Below are 21687 nucleotides of genomic sequence, written 5' to 3'. Positions count from 1 at the left end.
AACTGAGGTCTTCTGACTCTCATTCTCCATTTAGTCTGTTTAAAATGTTTTTCCCAGAGAGTGTTGTCAACTCTGTGCCACAACACAAATGCTCAAGTTGCCAAGTCAATAGCCAAGGGACGCAAATACAAATGGAGAGATGTAACCGTGAGTGAGATGTATAAAGTTGCCCTCCATCATGGACTACTGGCGACAGAGCAGTATTTCACAGTTCCCTTTCCAGCAACAATTATGTCAAGGGACAGATACAGGACAATTTTTTGGAATGTACACATGAGTCAGCTCGATGCAAACAAAGAAAATGACAGAAAGAAGGGCACATCTGAACATGACTGTCTGTTCAGAGTGAAACCGCTTATGGACATAATCCGTAAGACATGCAAAGCAATCTATCATCCTCGAAGACATTTAGCCGTGTATGAGAGGATGGTAGCATGAAAAACTAACACTAACTACCCTGAGCTTGTCATTGCTTGTTAAACTGTATGTCTGCCTCTAGTGGTGAAACGTGAAAATACAACTGAATTGGAATCCTTTCCTACAGTAAGCACCACAAAACACCATGGAAATGCCTGGCATGCGATGTTCACCTGTGTCTTCAGTTGAACAGGAACTGCTTTCAAGAGTGGCACAGGGATTTTTGATGCAATATTAAATAAACCACAAAGGAAACACATTCTTTCTTGTACTGTACTTCTCACTGTGATCCTGGCTCAGTGATCCACAGCTCATTATGTAATCGACAGCTCATTATGCGACCCATTGTCTACGAAGCTGTCAGTCACAGCATGTTGACGCCTCTTCGCATATGGCCTTTCAAAGTATAAAGTGTCTTTTAAATTTTAAATCAATGTATTGTTTAATGTGAATGAGCAGGCAGGATGATTTTCACATGATTAAAAAAAAAAACCTACATTAGAAGATCTGTTCTCAAAAAGTCTTGTGAAAACATGTTTACTATAGGTTTTGTGGCCTTATTTCAGTGCGTTATTTTTTGTGCTTTTTCAAAGACCACGCATAAACCTTATTTTGTCAAAAATACAAATACACACATATAAGCTGTTCACATATTATGGTAGCCCAGTTTGTGCTGAATACAGTGTAATAAGTCTTTTGTCAATACTATATTTAAAAGCAACTAAAAATAACCAAATGTAAGTGCATGCCAAAATCTCTCAAGAGGCCCAAAACACCCTCAGACTCCAGAGGGTTAACTACAGTCCAAATCCATCCTCAAAACGTCCGTTCTTACTCTGGAATTTCATGGAACCACACAAGGCGTTGATGAGAAACCATCCCCAGAAACCACAGAGTTTCTAATCGAAGAGAACACTATCCAGAGGCGGGCCTGGACGAAGTGGGAACATCCGAGGAGGGAAGAGGGACAGGAACAGTGGTCACTGGAACCTCAGGAGCATGTTTAACTCGACCGAGAGAGAGAGAGAGAGAGAGAGAGAGAGAGAGAGAGAGAGAGAGAGAGAGAGAAGAGGGTTGAATGAAGATAAGAATATGGATTATTAAGTGTCCTTATTGTTGTATAAAAGTTAATGATACTGTGCAGTTGGGGACTCCGGCAAGACTCACTATAGCAGCATAAATAAAAGGGAGAACCAGAAGGTAAAACAGACATTAGGGATCAGTGTTAGGGGTAACGCGTTACAAGTAACTTGCGTTACGTAATAATATTACTTTTCTGGAGTAACGAGTAAAGTAGCGCGTTACTTTATAAATTTACACATTAATATGAGTTATTTTTAAAAAAAGTAATGGCAGTTACTTTTCAGTCAAATTATTTTGCATAAAAAAATAAATACTGAATTAAATTAAACGTAGTCACGTAGAATCGCGCACTCATACGTGCGAGCCGCGGGAACAGAAGCTGGTCAGAAGCGGAGATGGCAAACCAGGGCATTACATTACTGTGATGGAAGTGTTCTTATTATTTTGAAATTGTCGAGGAAAAGGAGAAAGGTATAATGGTTAAGTGTAGATTATGTGTTGGTAAAAAGCTCTTGTCAACTGCAAAAAATACCACTTAAAATAAAAAATAAAAAAACCACATCTGCATGCAAAGTACAGCACTACGTGTGTGTGTGTGTGTGTGTGTGTGTGTGTGTGTGTGTGTGTGTGTGTGTGTATAATGTTAAATATATGCAACATTATGCAATGTTGCATATATGGAAATGGAGACAGAAATATAGAAAACTTTTGCCGACTTTCCACCACTGCAGATCTATTGACTGCTCAGAATAAAAGTTTTCCGTGGGAGACGCATGTACGATGCCATCGCAGCGAAGAAAGAGAGCAAACTCACAGCTCATTTGCTCTTTGTGGGAAGATAAAGTGCCACGGTCACTGATAATAGCGCGAACTTTGTAAAAGCGTTCAGAATGTTTCATGCTGATGATGAAGCAGGGAATGATGTAGACGAGGACGAGGTCATATTTACGGAATTGCACAATGTTTTACGAGATGACAGCGAAAGGTATGTTCTCCCTTCACATCACTGGTGTGCAGCCCCCCCTTAAACTTATATACACGAACGATAGTTACATTCCTGACGGCGAAGGCAGATTGCAAAGCAGTGTACAGAAGAGCGACTGGAAAGTGTTCAGCCTTGTGGTCAAAATTTAGTCGATCATCTTATTGTTCTCGAAGTTATTAAGCATTTCAAATGTTTGACATGTCTTTTGCTCTAATGTAACTGATTTCTTAATGGCAATTATCTATATTACACCTGTTACACCTGTAAGGCGTGAAAGAGATACAAGTAACGCAAAAGTAATATAACGCATTACTTTCCATAAAAAGTAACTAAGTAACGTAATTAGTTACTTTTTTGGGGAGTAACTCAATATTGTAACGCATTACTTTTAAAAGTAACATTGCCCAACACTGTTAGGGATCTCTGGCATACAGCATACAAATATCCCAGTGCACTAAACACTCTATATCCATGATTCCTCCAAATCTGCTCCTTTACTTAAGAAAAATCTACTCATAAAAGACTTGACTAAATAAATATGTTTTTAGCCTTGACTTGAACACTGAGACTGTCTGAGTCCCGAATACTGGTTGGAAGGCTGTTCCATAACTGTGGGGCTTTATAAGAGAAAGGTCTGCCCCCTATCTCATTATTTGAGATACCAACAAATAGCCTGCACCTTTTGATCCAAGTAGGTGTGAAGAATCATATTGGTACAAAAGTTTACTCAGGTACTGTGGCGCGAGACCGTTAAGTGCTTTATACATCACTAGTAGTATTTTATAATCAATGCGAGATTTAATTGGGAGCCAGTGTAGACTGATTAAAACAGGGGTGATGTGGTCATATTTTCAAGTAAAGGTACTTCCGTCTTATCCGAGTTGAGCAGAAGGAAGCTATAAAGCATCCATCGTCTAATGTCCTTTACACACTCCTCAACATTTTTAAGATTATCTCGCTCATCTGACTTTGCGGAAATATACAGCTGTGTATAATTAGCATAGCAATTAAAGCGAATATAATTTTTATGTATAATTTCACCCAGAGGTAGCATATATAAAGAGTAAAGCAGTGGGCCTAAGAAAGAAGCTTGCGGAACACCAAACTTTACCTCGGAGAGTGTGGCGAACTCACCATTTACCTCAACAAACTGATAGCAATCAAATAAGACCTAAGCCAGGAGAGAGCTGTTCCCTTTATTTCAACAACGTTCATAAGTCTAGCAAGCAGGATAGTATGATAAATGGTGTCAAAAGCTGCACTAAGGTCAAACAAAACAAGTAAAGAGACAAAACCCTGATCAGAGGCCAATAACAGGTAATTTACCGCTTTAACTAGTAAACTACTAAATGCTACTAAACTACTAAATGAAGGAAGAAGAGAGCTGTGTGCTAGTAGTGCCAGTTGTCTCGGTTGTCTCTGGTATACTAGCTCACCTGGTTTAAGAACAGGTAAGCTTGTGCGCGCACCTACATTCCACCACGTAGGTTTTGCAATTGTTTAAACACCCTAGGTAGAGGGCAGGTGCCACCCACTGTATTTTCTCATAGCATAGCCTAGAGTAGTCAGCTAGTCTGTTGCTGTTTGTTAGTTAGGTTAAGCCTCCAAAATACAGCCTAGAGTAGACCTTTTTCTTATGTTCATTTCTTTGGCACTGTCTATGTTCAAATCCCGGTTTATTAGGAACGATAAGGGTCTACTGAACAACATGCAGTAAAGCATTTTTGCTCCAAACAAACAAGAGTGTTGTAATTTAGATGGTTATTCTTTTGTTTACATTACAGTTCTTCGATTGGTGTATTGTTTGTATATATTTTGGAATAACTTTCGCATAAAAAACGCGGAGCGGAGTAACAACAGAGAGAGATGGAGACCTGCATGGGGATGGAAAATCTGAGCCTATTTTACATCTGTAAGGTACAATATATCTCCCTTTACAGGTTTATACGATGTTATACGTTTTATTGCCCGTTTGTTTTTATAAGAGAAATGCTTGAAAAGTGTGTGTGTGTATGTGTGTATTGTTGGGATTGGAATAGCCGGTCATCAATATGAGTGGCCATGACTGTAAAACAATAGCTTCTCAGGCTTCCTGGCCATCAATATGAATGCCAAATCAATATGAATAGCCAAACATGTATAAGAATCACCTTTAATGGTCAGCCATTCATTTATATGCAGACTGTATAAATGGCCACCTGAGTTTAGTAGGTGGCTCTCAAACAGGGGGAGTGAGAAAATGATCAAACATAGTTTCAGATAATTGTTTGTAGGAATCTCATTTGTCATGAAAATCTTCATAAAATTTTAAAAACTCATGTGACGTGGCTTTCAACCCAGTATTTTTCTGGATCGCTCCCGGACTGATTTCATGTATTTATATATGAAATAAAAATAATGTTCAATGCAGAAAATGTATATCCATGACACTTCATCACCTATAATCTTTTTGAGCAATATCAACTTTGAATACTTGACAAAAAAAAAAGCTCAAAGTGTCTTCTTTTCAATGATATCTATATTGTAGCAAATTTTTGTCAGGAACAGTTAACATTTAAAATTAGGTAGGGCATTTTCAGTTGTGAGTCCTAAAATTTGGGCTGGGTGGGGTAGGGAGGGGCACATCAGACAATATATATATATATATATATATATATATATATATATATATATATATATATATATATATATATATATATATATATAAAATGTATTTAACATATATAACTTTCTATAACTTATCTTTTTAAATAATATCAGCTTTGAATAATGGACAGTAAAGCCCAAAGTGTCTTCTTTTCAAATATTTTTTAATTGTGTATTTAGCCCACTTATATCAGGAGATGTTAATATTTCAATTAATGTAGGGCATATTTAGCTAAGAGTCCCAAAAGCTGTGGCGAAGGCTAACAGGTAAAGGATAAGCTTATATGGGGATAAACTTATTAGGACTGATTTATAATGTTTTTATTTACATTTGTGTTCTGTTTGCTAACCCAGCCATTAGCGTTGGTCCCAAGCCAGGATAAATGAGGAGGGTTGCATTAGAAAGGGCATCCAGCGTAAAACGTGACAAATTATGAATAAGAATTACATACTGGATCGGTTGAGGCTAGGGTTTACAACGACCGGCACAGGTCAGCCAATAGGGTACCGGTGGAAATTGGGTTACTGTTGGCCGAGAGGAGAAAGAGATCTACAGAGACAGCAGGGAAAAGAGTAGTGGAGGAGAGTGGACATTACGGTTGGTACTTTAAATATTCGTACTATGACTGGTAAAGGGAGAGAGGGAGCTTATCAGCTGATGTAGTGGAGAAAGGTAGATAGGTTGTGTGTTCAGGAGACCAAATAGTAAGAGAGTAGGGCCAGGAATATTGGAGGGGGGGTTAAACTGTTCTATCATTGTGTAGCTGGAAAGAGAAATGGTGTAGAGGTGATCCTGAGGGAAGAGTTTAGTAAGAGTGTGGTTGAGGTGAAGAGAGTTTCTGATAGAGTGATGAATGTGAAGCTGGAAGTTGAAGGGATGATGATAAATGTCATCAGTGCTTATGCTCCACAAGTGGGCGGTGAGATGGAGGAGAAGGAAAATTCTGGAGTGAGGTAGATGAAGTGGTGGAGAGTGTACCTAGGAAAGAACGATTGGTAATTGGGGAAGACTTCAATGGCCATGTTGGTGAAGGGAAAAGAGGTGATGAGTAGGTTTGGCCTAAAGGAGAGGAGACTGTTTATCAAGATTCTGGAAGATGAGAGGATGCCTGATGTATGGAGAAGTGAACTGATACCAGTTTTTAAGAATAAGAGAGATGTGCAGACCTGCAGTAACTACAGGGGAATAAAGTTGATTAGTCACACCATGAGGTAATGGAAAAGAGTAGTGGAAGCCAGGCTGAGAGAAGAGTTGACCATCTGTGAGCAACAGTATGGTTTCATGCCAAAAAAGAACACTACAGATTTTTTTGCTTTAAGAACTTTATTTGCTTTGAGAATGTTGATGGAGAAGTATAGAGAAGGTCAGAAGGAGTTACATTGTGTGTTTGTGGATTTAGAGAAAGCGTACGACAAGGTGCAGAGAGAGGAGTTGTGGTATTGTATGAGGAAGTCAAGTGTAGCAGATAAGTATGTGAGGATGGTGCAGGACATGTATGAGGACAGTGTGACAGCACTGAAGTGTGCAGTAGGAATGACAGACTGGTTAAATTTGGAGGTTGGATTGCATCAAGGATCGGCTCTGAGCCCTTTCCAGTTTGCAGTGGTGATGGACAGTTTGACGTACGAGGTCAGACAGGAGTCTTCATGGACAATGATGTTTGCAGATGATGTGATTGGTGGTAAGAGTAGGGAGCAGGTTGAGAAGAGACTGGATAGGTGGAGGTATGTGCTGGAGAGTAGGGGAATGAAAGTCAGTAAGACAGAGTACATGTGTGTGAATGAGAGGGAGGGCAGTGCAGTGGTGCGGTTGCAGGGAGAAGAGGTGGTGAAAGTGGAGGAGCTTAGGTACCTTGGATCAACAGTACAATTTAATAGAGAGTGTTTTAGAAAAGTGAAGAAAAGTGTTCAGGCAGGGTGGAGTGGTTGGAGAAGAGTGGCAGGAGTGTGATAGAAGCAGTGCCGGACGGTCAGGGCCAGCAAAGCCTTCTCTGCTGGCCTAAACATTATCAGAAGCACTGACCTACATTTACAACATAAATTCTAATATTTGTTCTATGAAATTTTATTTGTTCCAATATTTGGCTTGATGGCTACATCTGGTGGAAATTTTGTGTCAATAGCCCACTTAGAAATCTGATTACTGATAAAAATGCTGATGTGTCAAATACTTATTTTCCCCGCTGTAAGTGTGTTTGGAAAAGGGATATTATTGCCCTTTGATTATTTCTGCAGTGCAATAATGTGCGAATCAGCTAACGGCTTAAAACCATACAGAAAAAACTATTACATAACTCATATAAAAACTTTATACAAGTAACCTTATGATCAACATTGATTGGCTGATGGCTACTTTACACAAACCTAAGTAACTAATAGCAGAGAAACATGCAGGATTTTTGTGTGTTCGGGATTAAAAAGCTTATGTGCTCAGAAAACGTTAGGGGGACTAAATCATCCTTATTTCTAAGTGTGTGGATAAATATTAAGATCTAAATACAGCTTGTTAAGTTGGTCAAAGTCATAATTTAAATGCATTGATTAGCATATAGAAAAATCTATATGACCGTATACCAAAGTGAACCGTTAGAAATGGGTGATCCTGTTTGCCACTGCATTATTCATTTATGAATCTTCCATACTCATGTCAATACTGAATAGAGAGACATTAGTTCTCAATTAGTTAGGATCCTAAGCACTTTGTTGGCTGTTAGAGTGGTGAAACGTTTTGTTTTTTTGGTAAGGACAATTCATTCATGATAGCAAACTTGAATATTAAAAATAATTTAATAAAACAAACTAAAATTGGTGACTTCAGAAAAGGAAGTTTGTTATTGTTTTAGTAACCATATTTTGGCCCTCATATCTTTATATAAAGCTTTAGGCTCAAAGTCCCAAGCAATCCATTGAGATGTAAAATAGACCTTACTGACATGCTGCACTCTGATTTCAGCAGAAAAGCTCCGGATCAAAATTATGCAGTTGTATATTGTGTTGTGCCACTCTCCTCCTCTGGGTAGCCATATCAGCACATTCTGCTTGCCTCACACAAACAGTAAAATCTTTCATCAGCTATTTAATTATTTTTTTTATTGTGCCATTAATGACTGTGGACACTAAGCAATACATACATACATATTTCCAATTAGCATATGGACACAGCTTAATGAATCTTAACAATCTTAACAATATTGTTAGGTGTGGGAAAAACATTAATTAACTATTGTACCAGAAAATCTGAAAAGGGGCAAAAAAAAGGATGATACCAGCTACCACCATCAGATTTTGTAATGAATTTGAATATTTACCTTGGTCTGTATAGAAATGTTGATTTATAAATGTTCTGAAAAAAAAAATTAGGATTTTCCTGTGCAAACATCAAGCCATGCACATGATTTGGTTTACTACCTTTTTGTTGCACTTTAAGCTTGTCCCTTTACATAAAGGAATTCTAGTAATCTGGGTTTACTAATAGTTTTCATCTACAAATTTTTGTGAACTCTTCCAACAGGATGATGAGGTGGTGTTGCAGTGTGTGGCCTGCATTCAGAAGGAGAATCGCAAGTTCTGTCTGTCTGCTGAGGGATTTGGCAATCGGCTATGCTACTTGGAACTCACCTCAGAGGCCAAGGTAAGCACAGAGAAGCTAATTTGGCAAAATATTGTCTAGGGAAGCACAGTCACAAGTAAGAACAGTAAGAAGACACTCTCAAAAATGAAGGTTGGCACTGCAAACTATATGTCAAACCTTTGCAGTAATGCTGTGCACTGGTGCTTCTATTCCATTAGACCCAGCAAAAAAATAATGTTGGCAGGAAGAGTGTTGGCAGGAGTGAGCATTTGGTTATGAAACCTGAGAGACGGTGTGGTGATTTTGTGTGTGTGTGTCCGTCCAAGAACACACCTAGTCTTTGTTATGGGGCTTATGTGCATCATATACTGAACAAAATTATAAACGCAACACTTTTGTTTTTGCCCCCATTTTTCATGAGCTGAACTCAAAGATCTAAGACTTTTTCTATGTACACAAAAGGCCTATTTCTCTTAAATATTGTTCACAAATCTGTTAATCTGTGTTTGTCAATCAGTTCTGCTTTGCTGAGATAATCCATCCACCTCACAGGTGTGGCGTATCAAGATGCTAATTAGACAGCATGGCTATTGCACAGGTGTGCCTTAGGCTGGCCACAATAAAAGGCCACTCTAAAATATGCAGTTTTATCACACAGCACAAAACATTTATTTTCTTCACAACTGTTTTTGCACTATGACACTTTAACGCTGGACTTTCACTTTAACTTTGGACTTGAACAGCACAGTGCCCCTTTATACCACACCACACTGGACACTTTAAGGACAATAACACTAATCACTTTAATTTGTTCTGTCAATATCTACCATATGCATCTATGTATATACACACATTTTCACTTATATTTTATATAGTTTATATATATATATATATATATATATATTTTTTTTTTATCTATCCTTCCCTTTTTTAGTGTTATTTTTATCCTTAATTCCATTTCTTTTATGCTTGAATGCCAGACAGACGTAAAAAGCATTTCACTGCATGTCGTACTTTGTATGTATGTGTATGTGACAAATAAAATTTAATTTGACTTGATTCAACCGGCCTCATAACCGCAGACCATGTGTAACCACACCAGCCTCCTGGTAGTGTCGTAACTCAGACCCCATGTCCAAGTGACCCTTTCTTAAAAAAACATCCCCTGATCATGCACTTTTGCATATAATCCAACAGATCATCCACCGCAATATCGTCTGTTTTTTTTTTTTTCCTATGTCTGCAAATCATCCTTTGTTTTGTTTTGTGTAGACTTGGTATAGAAACATGTTTTTACTAGTTTTACAAACCAGGGCTTTAGTTTTAACACACCAGCATGTTTCTCCAAATGCTTTTCCTATTTTTTTTATAGCTCTCCTCTTTTACTTAGTTTTTCTTAAAATCTTCTCAAAATATGTTTCTTATGCCATAATACTTCTTTATATAACATTTCCTGTCTTACTCTCATCCTGCTGACCTAAGCTAAATTACATGGGTGAACTTTATGCACCCTCTTATGCAAGATGAGTCAAGACGTCATGCGGTTTCTCTGTTATCTCCTTCTGACTGAATTTTGCACAGTGCATGATGCACCTGCACTCACCATCCCTATTAAACCCGACTTTTCTACTGTTATTGCTGTTATTATTATTATATATTATATATTATTATATTTATATTTATCATTATATTATAAACTGAACTAGCTAAATTTCTCAACATACTCCCCCCTTTGCAACTTGAAAGTTGCATAAAATATATCCTGCTCTTTTCTTTTTCCCAATTACTTTTATCAAATCAAATTGCTTCCTAAAATCTCAACATACGCCCCCTCCCTCCATATTTCTTTTTATGTAACTTTGACTGCAAAGCATGCCTCATTCTCAGAAAATAGGTGTACCAAGAGTGGCCGAAAAATAAAAAAAGGGTACAAAAAGTTCAGTGCCAACACTAATTTTTTGGCGAAGCAGTGCATCCAGCTATGCAATTGCGTTCAGCATTCGGTGTTCAGTGGTTCACAGGCTTCACTTTTCCAGGATATCCCAGCAAGTGATGCACTTGTAGCAATTAGGGCAGACATTCAGGCTATAAACTCCATCATAGGGATAGGCATCGCTGTACAGGTAGCCAGATGTACAAACCCGATTCCAAAAAAGTTGGGACACTGTACAAATTGTGAATAAAAAAGGAATGCAATCATTTACAAATCTCATAAACTTATATTTTATTCACAATAGAATATAGATAACATATCAAATGTTGAAAGTGAGATTTTAAAATGTCATGCCAAATATTGGCTCATTTTTTATTTCATGAGAGCTACACATTCCAAAAAAGTTGGGACAGGCAGCAATAAGTGGCCGGGAAAGTTAAATGTACATACTATAAGGAACAGCTGGAGGACCAATTTGCAACTTATTAGGTCAATTAGCAACATGATTGGGTATAAAAAGAGCCTCTCAGAGTGGCAGTGTCTCTCAGAAGTCAAGATGGGCAGAGGATCACCAATTCCCCCAATACTGCGGTGAAAAATAGTGGAGCAAGAAAGAAGTTTCTCAGAGAAAAATTGCAAAGAGTTTGAAGTTATCATCATCTACAGTGCATAATATCATCCAAAGATTAAGAGAATTCTGAACAATCTAAGGGTCAAGGCCGGAAAACCATACTGGATGCCCGTGATCTTCGGGCCCTTAGACGGCACTGCATCACATACAGGAATGCTACTGTAATGGAAATCACAACATGGGCTCAGGAATACTTCCAGAAAACATTGTCGGTGAACACAATCCACCGTTTCCGGCTAAAACTCTTTAGGTCAAAAAAGAACCCATATCTAAACATGATCCAGAAGCGCAGGCATTTTCTCTGGGCCAGGGCTCATTTAAAATGGACTCCGGCAAAGTGGAAAACTGTTCTGTGGTCAGACGAATCAAAATTTGAAGTTATTTTTTTTTGGAAAACTGGGATGCCATGTCATCCGAACTAAAGAGGATAAGGACAACCCAAGTTGTTATCAGAGCTCAGTTCAGAAGCCTGCATCTCTGATGGTATGGGGTTGCATGAGTGCGTGTGGCATGGGCAGCTTACACATCTGAAAAGGCGCCATTAATGCTGCACCTGCACACAACATTATGAAACATACAGACAAGACAACATGGGGGTAGGGGAGAAAGAGAGCTAACAACAAAAACAAAACTCTACATATTAATCAATTAATAAAAAAAAATTCATATTATATATTAAATGCACGTGGCTTCTTTCTAGTCTTTCTTATTGAACACTTTTATGTACTCACATGTAAGTCTCAGACACTACGTGTCAGACGATTCTAGTTTCCGCTCATCTTCAGTACTACTGTGTGAAGTCTCATAAACCTGGGAATACAAGGCTCTATACATTAATGTTAGATGTGTTACAGCACTTGATGTTTCAGTTTCAAGGTACTCTAGTACAACGTATCTGCTATTGTATTACCTTTTGTAACCATTGAACCCTCTATTTTGTGCGACAAAATGGCTAATATATTTCTTTATCTATACCAGGTCTTATATTGTTGGCTGGACATCTTGGCATCTCTTAGGCATTGAATGTGTGTTTTAAATGAATCTTAGTTGACCTCATAATTAATATCGGCATAACCTGCCCCTTCATTTCAACGATAACGTAAGCATTCATTAAAAAGGTTCTGCGTCTCCAAATTAGTTCTTACTTTTCAAATTTTTTTCCGAGCACTTGTGTGTCTTCTGTACTGAAGTACTGCTCTATCTATTGGGTTTATTACTCTATTTATTATGCCACATCTTTCAATTGTTAGCTCTGGTGCAGATAGTATCACACTATAGTCAGTTTTTATGACATGACAAGTAATTGACTGGCCAAAGTATATAGGGTTGCCGGGTGTCCCATTGTGATTGTCGATGCCTTCTGGTTTGTGAAGGCAGCTGCTGCTACTGCTCGATAACATGGTGGCATACATGCCCTTCTCCACCTGATCAAGTGCAATTCCAAAGAATGTAATTAGTTGTTTTTTCTATACCTGTGGCTTCTGCATCAATACAGCCAAAGCAAATCTGTCTTTTTGAGACAAAGTTGGATAATCTTATTTATCTATACTATCTGTAATCTATACTATATAAAAATAGTCAGTGTAACACTTGAATTTAATTGATCAGTTGGTTTTATCATGTTCTTTTTAATGCAAAGTCACGTAACCATGGTCTACTGACCTGCTATGCCAAGGAATGACAGCAATTGTTTTAAAGTTTATGGTTTTGATGCTTTCCGAATAGTATTCACAAGGGCTAACAATATTTTATGGCCTTGTGCCTCAAGTACTCTTCTTAGGTATTCTATTTTTAGTTTATTTCATTGTAGCTTCTTTTTACCCACATTATGCTTATTCTTTGTTATTGTTTCTAACACAAAATAAATTAGTTAATAGTCAAAATACATTAGCAATCAGTTTGTAATTTGTAATTTTTTTAATTTGTAAAAAGTCCCGCTCCAGTACTTGCTTGAATAATGATAGGCTTTTACTATATCTTTGTGATAATCTAGAATCTAGAGTAGGTGTATTGTCTACGATATGTAAAAGAAAATGTAAATGCAAACAGAATTTATTACTAATTGTTTCTGGCTCTTATTGCTGATATTCTTATTATCCTATACCTTTTGATATTTTTTTAGGTTTTTAGGAAGCTTGGTATTTTCATGTAAGAAAAGAAGGGTAGATACGGGATTTTCTTTCCATCACTATTTATAAGGAGTATTTATATATACAGTGAGGAAAATAAATATTTGAACACCCTGCTATTTTGCAAGTTCTCCCACTTAGAATTCATGGAGGGGTCTGAAATTGTCATCGTAGGTGCATGTCCACTGTGAGAGACATAATCTAAAAAAAAAAATAATCCAGAAATCACAATGTATGATTTTTTAACTATTTATTTGTATGATACAGCTGCAAATAAGTATTTGAACACCTGAGAAAGTCAATGTTAATATTTGGTAAAGTAGCCTTTGTTTGCAATTACAGAGGTCAAACGTTTCCTGTAGTTTTTCACCAGGTTTGCACACACTGCAGGAGGGATTTTGGCCCACTCCTCCACACAGATCTTCTCTGGATCAGTCAGGTTTCTGGCCTGTCGCTAAGAAACACGGAGTTTGAGCTCCCTCCAAAGATTCTCTATTGGGTTTAGGTCTGGAGACTGGCTAGGCCACACCAGAACCTTGAAATGCTTCTTACAGAGCCACTCCTTGGTTATCCTGGCTGTGTGCTTCGGGTCATTGTCATGTTAAAAGACCCAGCCTCGACCCATCTTCAATGCTCTAACTGACGGAAGGAGGTTGTTCCCCAAAATCTCGCAATACATGGCCCTGGTCATCCTCTCCTTAATACAGTGCAGTCGCCCTGTCCCATGTGCAGAAAAACACCCCCAAAGCATGATGCTACCACCCCCATGCTTCACAGTAGGGATGGTGTTCTTGGGATGGTACATTCTTCTTCCTCCAAACACGTTTAGTGAATTTATGACCCAAAAGTTCTATTTTGGTCTCATCTGACCACATGAATTTCTCCAATGACTCCTCTGGATCATCCAAATGGTCACTGGCAAACTTAAGACGTGCCTGGACATGTGCTGGTTTAAGCAGGGAAACCTTCCGTGCCATGCATGATTTCAAACCATGACGTCTTAGTGTATTACCAACAGTAACCTTGGAAAAGGTGGTCCCAGCTCTTTTCAGGTAATTGACCAGCTCCTCCCATGTAGTTCTGGGCTGATTTCTCACCTTCCTTAGGATCATTGAGAACCCACAAGGTGAGATCTTGCATGGAGCCCCAGTCCGAGGGAGATTGACAGTTATGTTTAGCTTCTTCCATTTTCTAATGATTGCTCCAACAGTGGACCTTTTTTTACCAAGCTGCTTGGCAATTTCCCCGTAGCCCTTTCCAGCCTTGTGGAGGTGTACAATTTTGTCTCTAGTGTCTTTGGACAGCTCTTTGGTCTTGGCCATGTTAGTAGTTGGATTCTTACTGATTGTATGGGGTGGACAGGTGTCTTTATGCAGCTAACGACCTCAAACAGGTGCATCTAATTTAGGATTATAATTGTTGTGGAGGTGGACATTTTAAAGGCAGACTAACAGGTCTTTGAGGGTCAGAATTCTAGCTGATAGACAGGTGTTCAAATACTTATTTGCAGCTGTATCATACAAATAAATAGTTTAAAAATCATATATTGTGATTTCTGGATTAAATTTTTTAGATTATGTCTCTCACAGTGGACATGCACCTACGATGACAATTTCAGACCCCTCCATGATTTCTAAGTGAAAGAACTTGCAAAATAGCAGGGTGTTCAAATACTTATTTTCTTCACTGTATATTTATATTTATATAGAACTTTTACTAATCCTGCTGCTCACCAATCCACTCACCTTTCGCCGTTTTTTTAAACTTGGACCCATGCTGGCCGAGCGAGCTCCTGAGAAAGAACAGAGGACGCGACTCGTACCGGCGTCCACGAGGGAACCGAGCCGGCATCAGGAACAGGCTGAGGGCACGCACACGCCGCGCTCCCTTTCCTAGTATCCTGTTAGCCAACATCCAGTCACTGGAAAGCAAACTCGACAACCTCATCAAAAGGGTCAAGTTCCAGAGGGACATTCGGGACTTCAACCTTCTCTGCTTCACCGAGACATGGCTGAGCCCAGTGGTACCGGACCACGCCATCCAGCCGGCTGAGTTTTTCTCGGTTTACCGCATGCATAGAACACTGGAGTCGGGGAAGTTAAGAGAAGGTGGAGTGTGTCTGATGGTGAACAACCACTGGTGCGACAGTGCGAGCATCGTTCCCCTTTCATGCTCCTGCACACCAAATCTCGAAATATTGACCCTGGCCCTTCTATCTACCTTGGGAATTCAGCTCGGTCATAGTCAGTGCCGTTTATATTCCACCTCAAGCGAACATGGACACTGCAGTATGGGACTTACACGAGACACTAACGCACCACCAGACACAGCAGTAGGATGCTGCGCTCATTGTGGTAGGAGATTTTAGAGGTGCCAACCTCAACCTTCAGCAGCACATCACCTGCCCCACCGGAGGCCAAAGGACACTGGACCACTGCTATACACCAACAACAACCACGTCCACCCTTCAGGAAATTGGACCATGCCGCCATCTTCCTCATGCCTGTTTAAAAACAAAGGCTAATACAGGAAGCTCCTGTTTAGAGGGAGGTCATGCGGTGGACTGACCAATCGGTGGCTGCTCTGCAGGAAGCTTTGGATAATGCCGACTGGCACATGTTCAGGCGCAGCTCTGATGACGTCAACCATGACACTCTAAGATTCCGCTCCGCTGCCTACAACACAGGGCTCACCACTGGGGACATGGATGAGTACAAGGCTGCATCTTCCAGTGTTCGCAGAGGATGGACGCAAAGCGGCGCTACGGGAGAAGACTAGAGTCACAGTTCCAACATGGTGGCTCTAGGAGCCTGTGGCATGGACTAAGAACAATCACGGACTACAGAACGCCATCTACCGAACACCATCTTCTAGAATGGGGAATGCGGACGCTTCTCTGGCAGACATATTTTATGTTTGCTTCGAGGCTGCAGTTAACCACGCTAGCGGCGCTTGCGGCACAAACAGCATGCACGCCGAGAGAGCCGGAGAGGTAAACACGTTTACCATCTCGGAACATAACCTGAGAAGGGCATTCAAGAGAGTGAATACCAGGAAGGCAGCAGGACCAGATGGCATCACAGGTCGGGTTCTGAAAGCCTGCGGTGTTCACTGAGATATTCAACCTCACTGTAACAGTCTGTTGTCCCCTCATGCTTCAAACAGTCCACCATTGTTCCTGTCCCGAAGAAACCCCAGCCTGCCTGCCTCAACAACTACCGCCCTGTAGCCCTGACCTCAGTAAAGATGAAGTGCTTTGAGAGACTGGTCAAAGACTTCATCACTGCATCACTACCAGACACACTGGATCCTTTACAGTTCACGTACCGCCAGAACCTTTCTACTGAGGACGCCATTGTTCATCTCCTCCACACTACGATGAGCCACCTGGACTACAGAAAAGGGAATTACACAAAGATGCTGTTTGTGGACTACAGTTTAGCATTTAACACAATAACTCCCTCCACACTCACCTCTAAGTTGGAGATCCTGGAACTTAGCCTGCCGCTGTTCCAGTGGGTCTCTAACTTCCTGACAGACAGACCACAAGCCGTACGGGTTGGAAAACACACCTCATCCACCCTCACCCTCAGCACTGGAGCTCCCCAGGGTTGTGTTCTGTTGCCACTTCCAACTCCACCACCATCATCAAGTTTGCTGACGACACTGTTGTGGTGGGCCTGATCTCCAACAATGACGAGACGGCCTACCTACAGGAGGTTAAAAACCTGGAGAGATGGTGCCAGGAGAACAACCTTCTCCTGAATGTCAGCAAGACTAAGGAGTTGATAGTGGACTATAGCACAAAGCAGGAGCAGTCATACCAACCGATAAATATCAACAGGACCACAGTGGAGAGTGGACAGTTTCTGGTACCTAGGTGTTCACATCACACAGGACCTGTCTTGGTCCTGTCACACCAACATCCTGGTGAAGAAGGCCCGGCAGCGTCTGTACCATCTGAGACGCTTAAGGGACTTTAAACTACCCTCTCAGGTGCTAAAGACTTTTTACACTTGCACCATTGAGAGCGTTCTGACGGGTAGCATCACTTCCTGGTTCGGGAACAGCACTATGCAGGACAAGTGAGCCCGCTATAGGGTGGTGCGGCCAGCGGAACGTACCATCCATACCGAGTTCCCTAACCTGCAGGACATCTACAGCACACGGTGCCGGACCAGAGCCAGAAAGATTGTGAAGGACCTTGGCCATGCCAACAAAGAACTCTTTTCTTTGTTGCGTTCAACAAAGTAACCCCCCTTAAAGCGAACACAGAGAGATTGAGGAGGAGCTTCTTCCCGCAGCCCATTCGGAGTTTCAACCAGGAAACACCCAGGATCTAAAACTGGTCCACTCTCTCCATCGCCACACTTTTCTGCAAATATTTTTCTTTTTGCACTACGACACTATAATCTCTGGACTGTCACTATAACTGTGGACTTACACTGCACAGTGCACTTTATACAACACCACACCGCACACGGTCACTTTAAGGACAATCACATCAATCACCTTATGTGATTACTGTTTACTGTCATAAGCATACCTTGTATATACACTTTTTTCCTCATATATATCTTTATATATTTTATATTTTACATAGTTTATACTCTTTATTTATTTGCCTTATTTTTCTTTGTTTTATTTTTCTCCCCATCCTATTCCCTCATGCTGGACAGTCATATAAAGCATTTCACTGCATGTCGTACTCTGTATGTATGTGACAAATAAAATTTGATTTGATTTCACTAGTCTAATAGCTGTTGGGTGGTCTATCTTTTATTGTTCTGTAAACTCTCTCTGGTCCTTGATCAACTGATCCTTCTAACTAACTATACTAAACCCAGATGTGTGCATACTAATCATTATGTTCAATTGCTTTCAGAAATATCCTAAAAGCTTCCTATCAAGTGACAAGTGAATGTACGGCTTATTTGTAGGCCTTCATTCCCTTCCCTGATCTACTTCCCTGACCATTAGCCCTAAAATTACGCTTCATCATTAAGGTAACATATGGAACAGCCTTTCAGTTCTTGACTTTGTCAGGCAGCTTTACAGTAATTTATTGTTGTCCCAATATTATGTCCAATGTTTTTGCTATCTTTTCAATGTCCATTTAGATGTTCTTCCAAGAGCATTTCATACTCTTCATTCCTTTCCCTTATCATATTTTATAGCGAAATGCCAGGGATCACTTGTTTCTCGACAGTCTGGGCACATGTGCTTTAACCAGAGTTTCCTATTAAATGTTTTCCCACAATCCCAACGCATTTTTTTCCTTAATTTCCAGCCAGTATCCATCCAGACAGTCTAGTGTGTTCTGTCCATCTTCCTATTCAAGCATGATGTTCTAACTTTTCTGAAAGTGTGACTCATGATCTTGTAGGCCCACTGTGAATCTTTGTGCCAAGTTTGGGTTTTTTTTTTTTGAGAGAGAAGCTTAGTGTTTTCATTGCTTTACGGGAGAAGGGAAGCTTTGAATCTTGCTGTTTTATCAGGCCTTACCGGCCTGTTATGTCAATGAACGGGATTGTTGATAGTTGATCGTAGAACATTGTCTCAGAAGAGGCTTAATTTGTCTGTTTCATCCATATTTTCACCCCCACCTACCGTTCCTGGGAACACATTAGGTCACTGGGGTAGGGACTGAAAGTCTGGATCGTTGTATTGAGTTTGGGTCATTAGGTCCTATTGTGGTAGACTTCTCTCTTTCTTTCTATCCTTTCTTTTCATATTCGTTATCATTCTTTGATTTTGCTTTAGTTGATTCTTCATGTTTTTATCTTATCTTTTATCGTCACGAATGAATGAATGAAAGAGAACTTCTCCCAATTTCCCAGTAGTTTGTCTTTTATACTGGTACACTTGTTTGTTCACTTTTTAAAGGAATTCATGTCCTCTGTCCAGCATATCTCTATCTCATATTTCTTTCTTTTTGTTCTTGCTGTCAGTGGATATTCTCACTTCTTGATTATTTTTATCCATCTTTAATAATCTTCATAATTTTCTTCATGTTCACTTTGGTCTTTTTAGCACCACTGACTCTCTGTGTCTTCGCTCAGGCCTATGCCTTCTTCCTTCCTCCTTGCACTTCAACTTCCTCTCAGTTTTTTAAGAGGTAATTTTCCTTTATTCGGGGGGGACGCTGTGGGTGTGCTGTTGTTTGAAGTCCTTTATGTATTTTTCCTGTTTTCTTTCTTTCTCGCTCCTACCATCGCTCACTTACATCACTAGTTACTGCCTCTGCTTCGAACTTCGATAGGATGGGTCACATTTCTGTCGCTTTGTCGTTCTCTTTCTTTTTTTTCTTCTCAACATTTTTTCAATTTGCTGGGGCTCGTTGTCCTCCTTCTGACATCGACGTGGCGTCTTCTTGATACCCCTCTATAAAACATCTTAAGAAATTTTTCTAGATTTATAATGTCTGCAGTTGAACTATCTGGGTCAACTAACATGGGATAAATTTCTTTCTTCCGCTCCGTATGTATTATTAATGATGAAGCTGTTCCCTGTTTTGCTAATCTTCTTCTATTTTAGTATTCTATTTTATTTCCCTCTCTCTTTTCCCTGCATTTCATTTTCTTTCTTTTCTTTTAAAATCTAATCTAATTTTTTTTATTTAAAATTCATTTATTACACCACTACTTGTTAACTTCCTCCAGCCTTTGCAAATCTACTTTTGTCCGAACATTTAATATTTTCTTCAATATATATCTATATTTGTTTATTTATTTGTTTTTGTTTATTTATTTATTTAATTATTATTATTAGAATTTTTTTTAATATATCTCTTCTTCTGAAACTTTTATTTTAACATTACAGCGGCAAGAGTTGGCTCATGTTTTTACTCATGATGCATGCTTGCATTGCTCTTCTCACGCTTCCTCTTTGTGCCAATTTTCTTTTGTTCTCTGACACCGTCTATTGGATTTTTTCCACTGTTATGCAATTTCTTATTATTATTTATGCATATCTGTCAGGGATCCACCTGCCACGCCCCCATGTGGGGCCCAACATGTCCATGTGGACCCCACATGGGTTTTATCTGGGTTATATGGGCATCACGTGGGCATGGGGTCAGAGTGGGCATTTTGATGGGCTGAATGTGGGCCACAGTTTAGTCAGGGTTGTGGGCCCCAGTTAGGCTGCCCATTTTGTTTATTCGAGGGCCACATTTGGGCTATATTTAGCTATATTATTTAATTGATGATAAATTCAATTGATATGTTTTTTGTGTGTTTTATATGATCGAAACAAAAATGTTATATATTAACAATAACATAATATGACCTTTAGTTAAAAATAAATAAATAAATACAAATAAAGACTCGGTTGTGCAGCTCACAGAGTCTCTCATTGGCTCCTGTGTTCCCGCCTTCTGATTCTGAAGAAACTAGTGATGGGAAGTCCGATTCTTTTTTGCGAATCAGTTCTTTCGGACAGTTCGTTTCAAAGAACCGGTTCAAAAAACAAATATCATCTCGGCGGATGAACATACACACTAAACACATTTAAATAAAGTCATGTCTATTGAATGAGGGCATATAGCTTATCTGTTTAAATTAAATCATCATCATCTTAGAAATGTTCCTTACATTTACGTTTTGCACTAAATCACCCAATACAGGCACTGATGTGCAAAACGTTGATGTTTTAAGTTGTTAGTAAATAAACTTACTTTTTATTTAAGTCCTCAGTTCACCTGTGCTCATATATCAACAGCGCAGCACCAGCCTTTACAGTATGTCGAACGCATCTGATTCGGAGTCCAAAAAGTGTGTGTGTGTGTGTGTGTGTGTGTGTGTGTGTGTGTGTGTGTGTGTGTGTGTGTGTGTGTGTGTGTGTGTGTGTGTGTGTATTAATGTCAGACAGCACGCGTACTGCTCAGTAGGTCGCGCATGCTCAGTATCAACAATTCGTTGGTATCAGTAGTATGTCGGACGTGTCGGACAGAAACGGTTCTTGATACAGTACTGGTGACTCGAGAACAGCAGTATGTGTGCCGCTCGGAATCGGCAGGTATGCGCATGCTCAGTGATGATCACTTGTTCAGCAGCATGTTTCAGTTTAATTTGTGTACTGTTGGAGAAACTAGAGAAGAACCCCATTCTCAGGGATATGATTTATTTTGAGTCAGATAGACGGTCATACACATTCAAAAGTGAGTAACTTGAGTAATTTTGTTGATTAGTGCTGATTTGAGACGCGAACTGTTTTGAACGATTCAGTCCGATTTGGTAAACTGGTTCATCCGGTTCACTAAAAAGAACCAGTTCAAATGAACGATTCGTT

The 21687-nt window shown here is 39.7% G+C and overlaps 1 protein-coding gene across 1 annotated transcript in view; it reads left to right on the top strand.

The window, feature by feature from the left end:
* LOC310731139 (ryanodine receptor 3) overlaps positions 1 to 21687 on the top strand; it is a 417468-nt gene that overhangs the window by 13269 nt on the left and 382512 nt on the right. The window contains 1 exon segment of the mRNA XM_083550556.1: positions 8643 to 8762. Within this exon segment, the coding sequence (XP_083406682.1) occupies positions 8643 to 8762 (120 nt within the window).

This window comes from Silurus aristotelis (assembly GCF_946808225.1).
Source record: "Silurus aristotelis genome assembly, chromosome: 9".
Lineage (NCBI taxonomy): Eukaryota > Metazoa > Chordata > Actinopteri > Siluriformes > Siluridae > Silurus > Silurus aristotelis.
The sequence above is the reverse complement of the archived record's forward strand: the minus strand, read 5'-3'. Positions and strand labels throughout refer to the sequence as shown.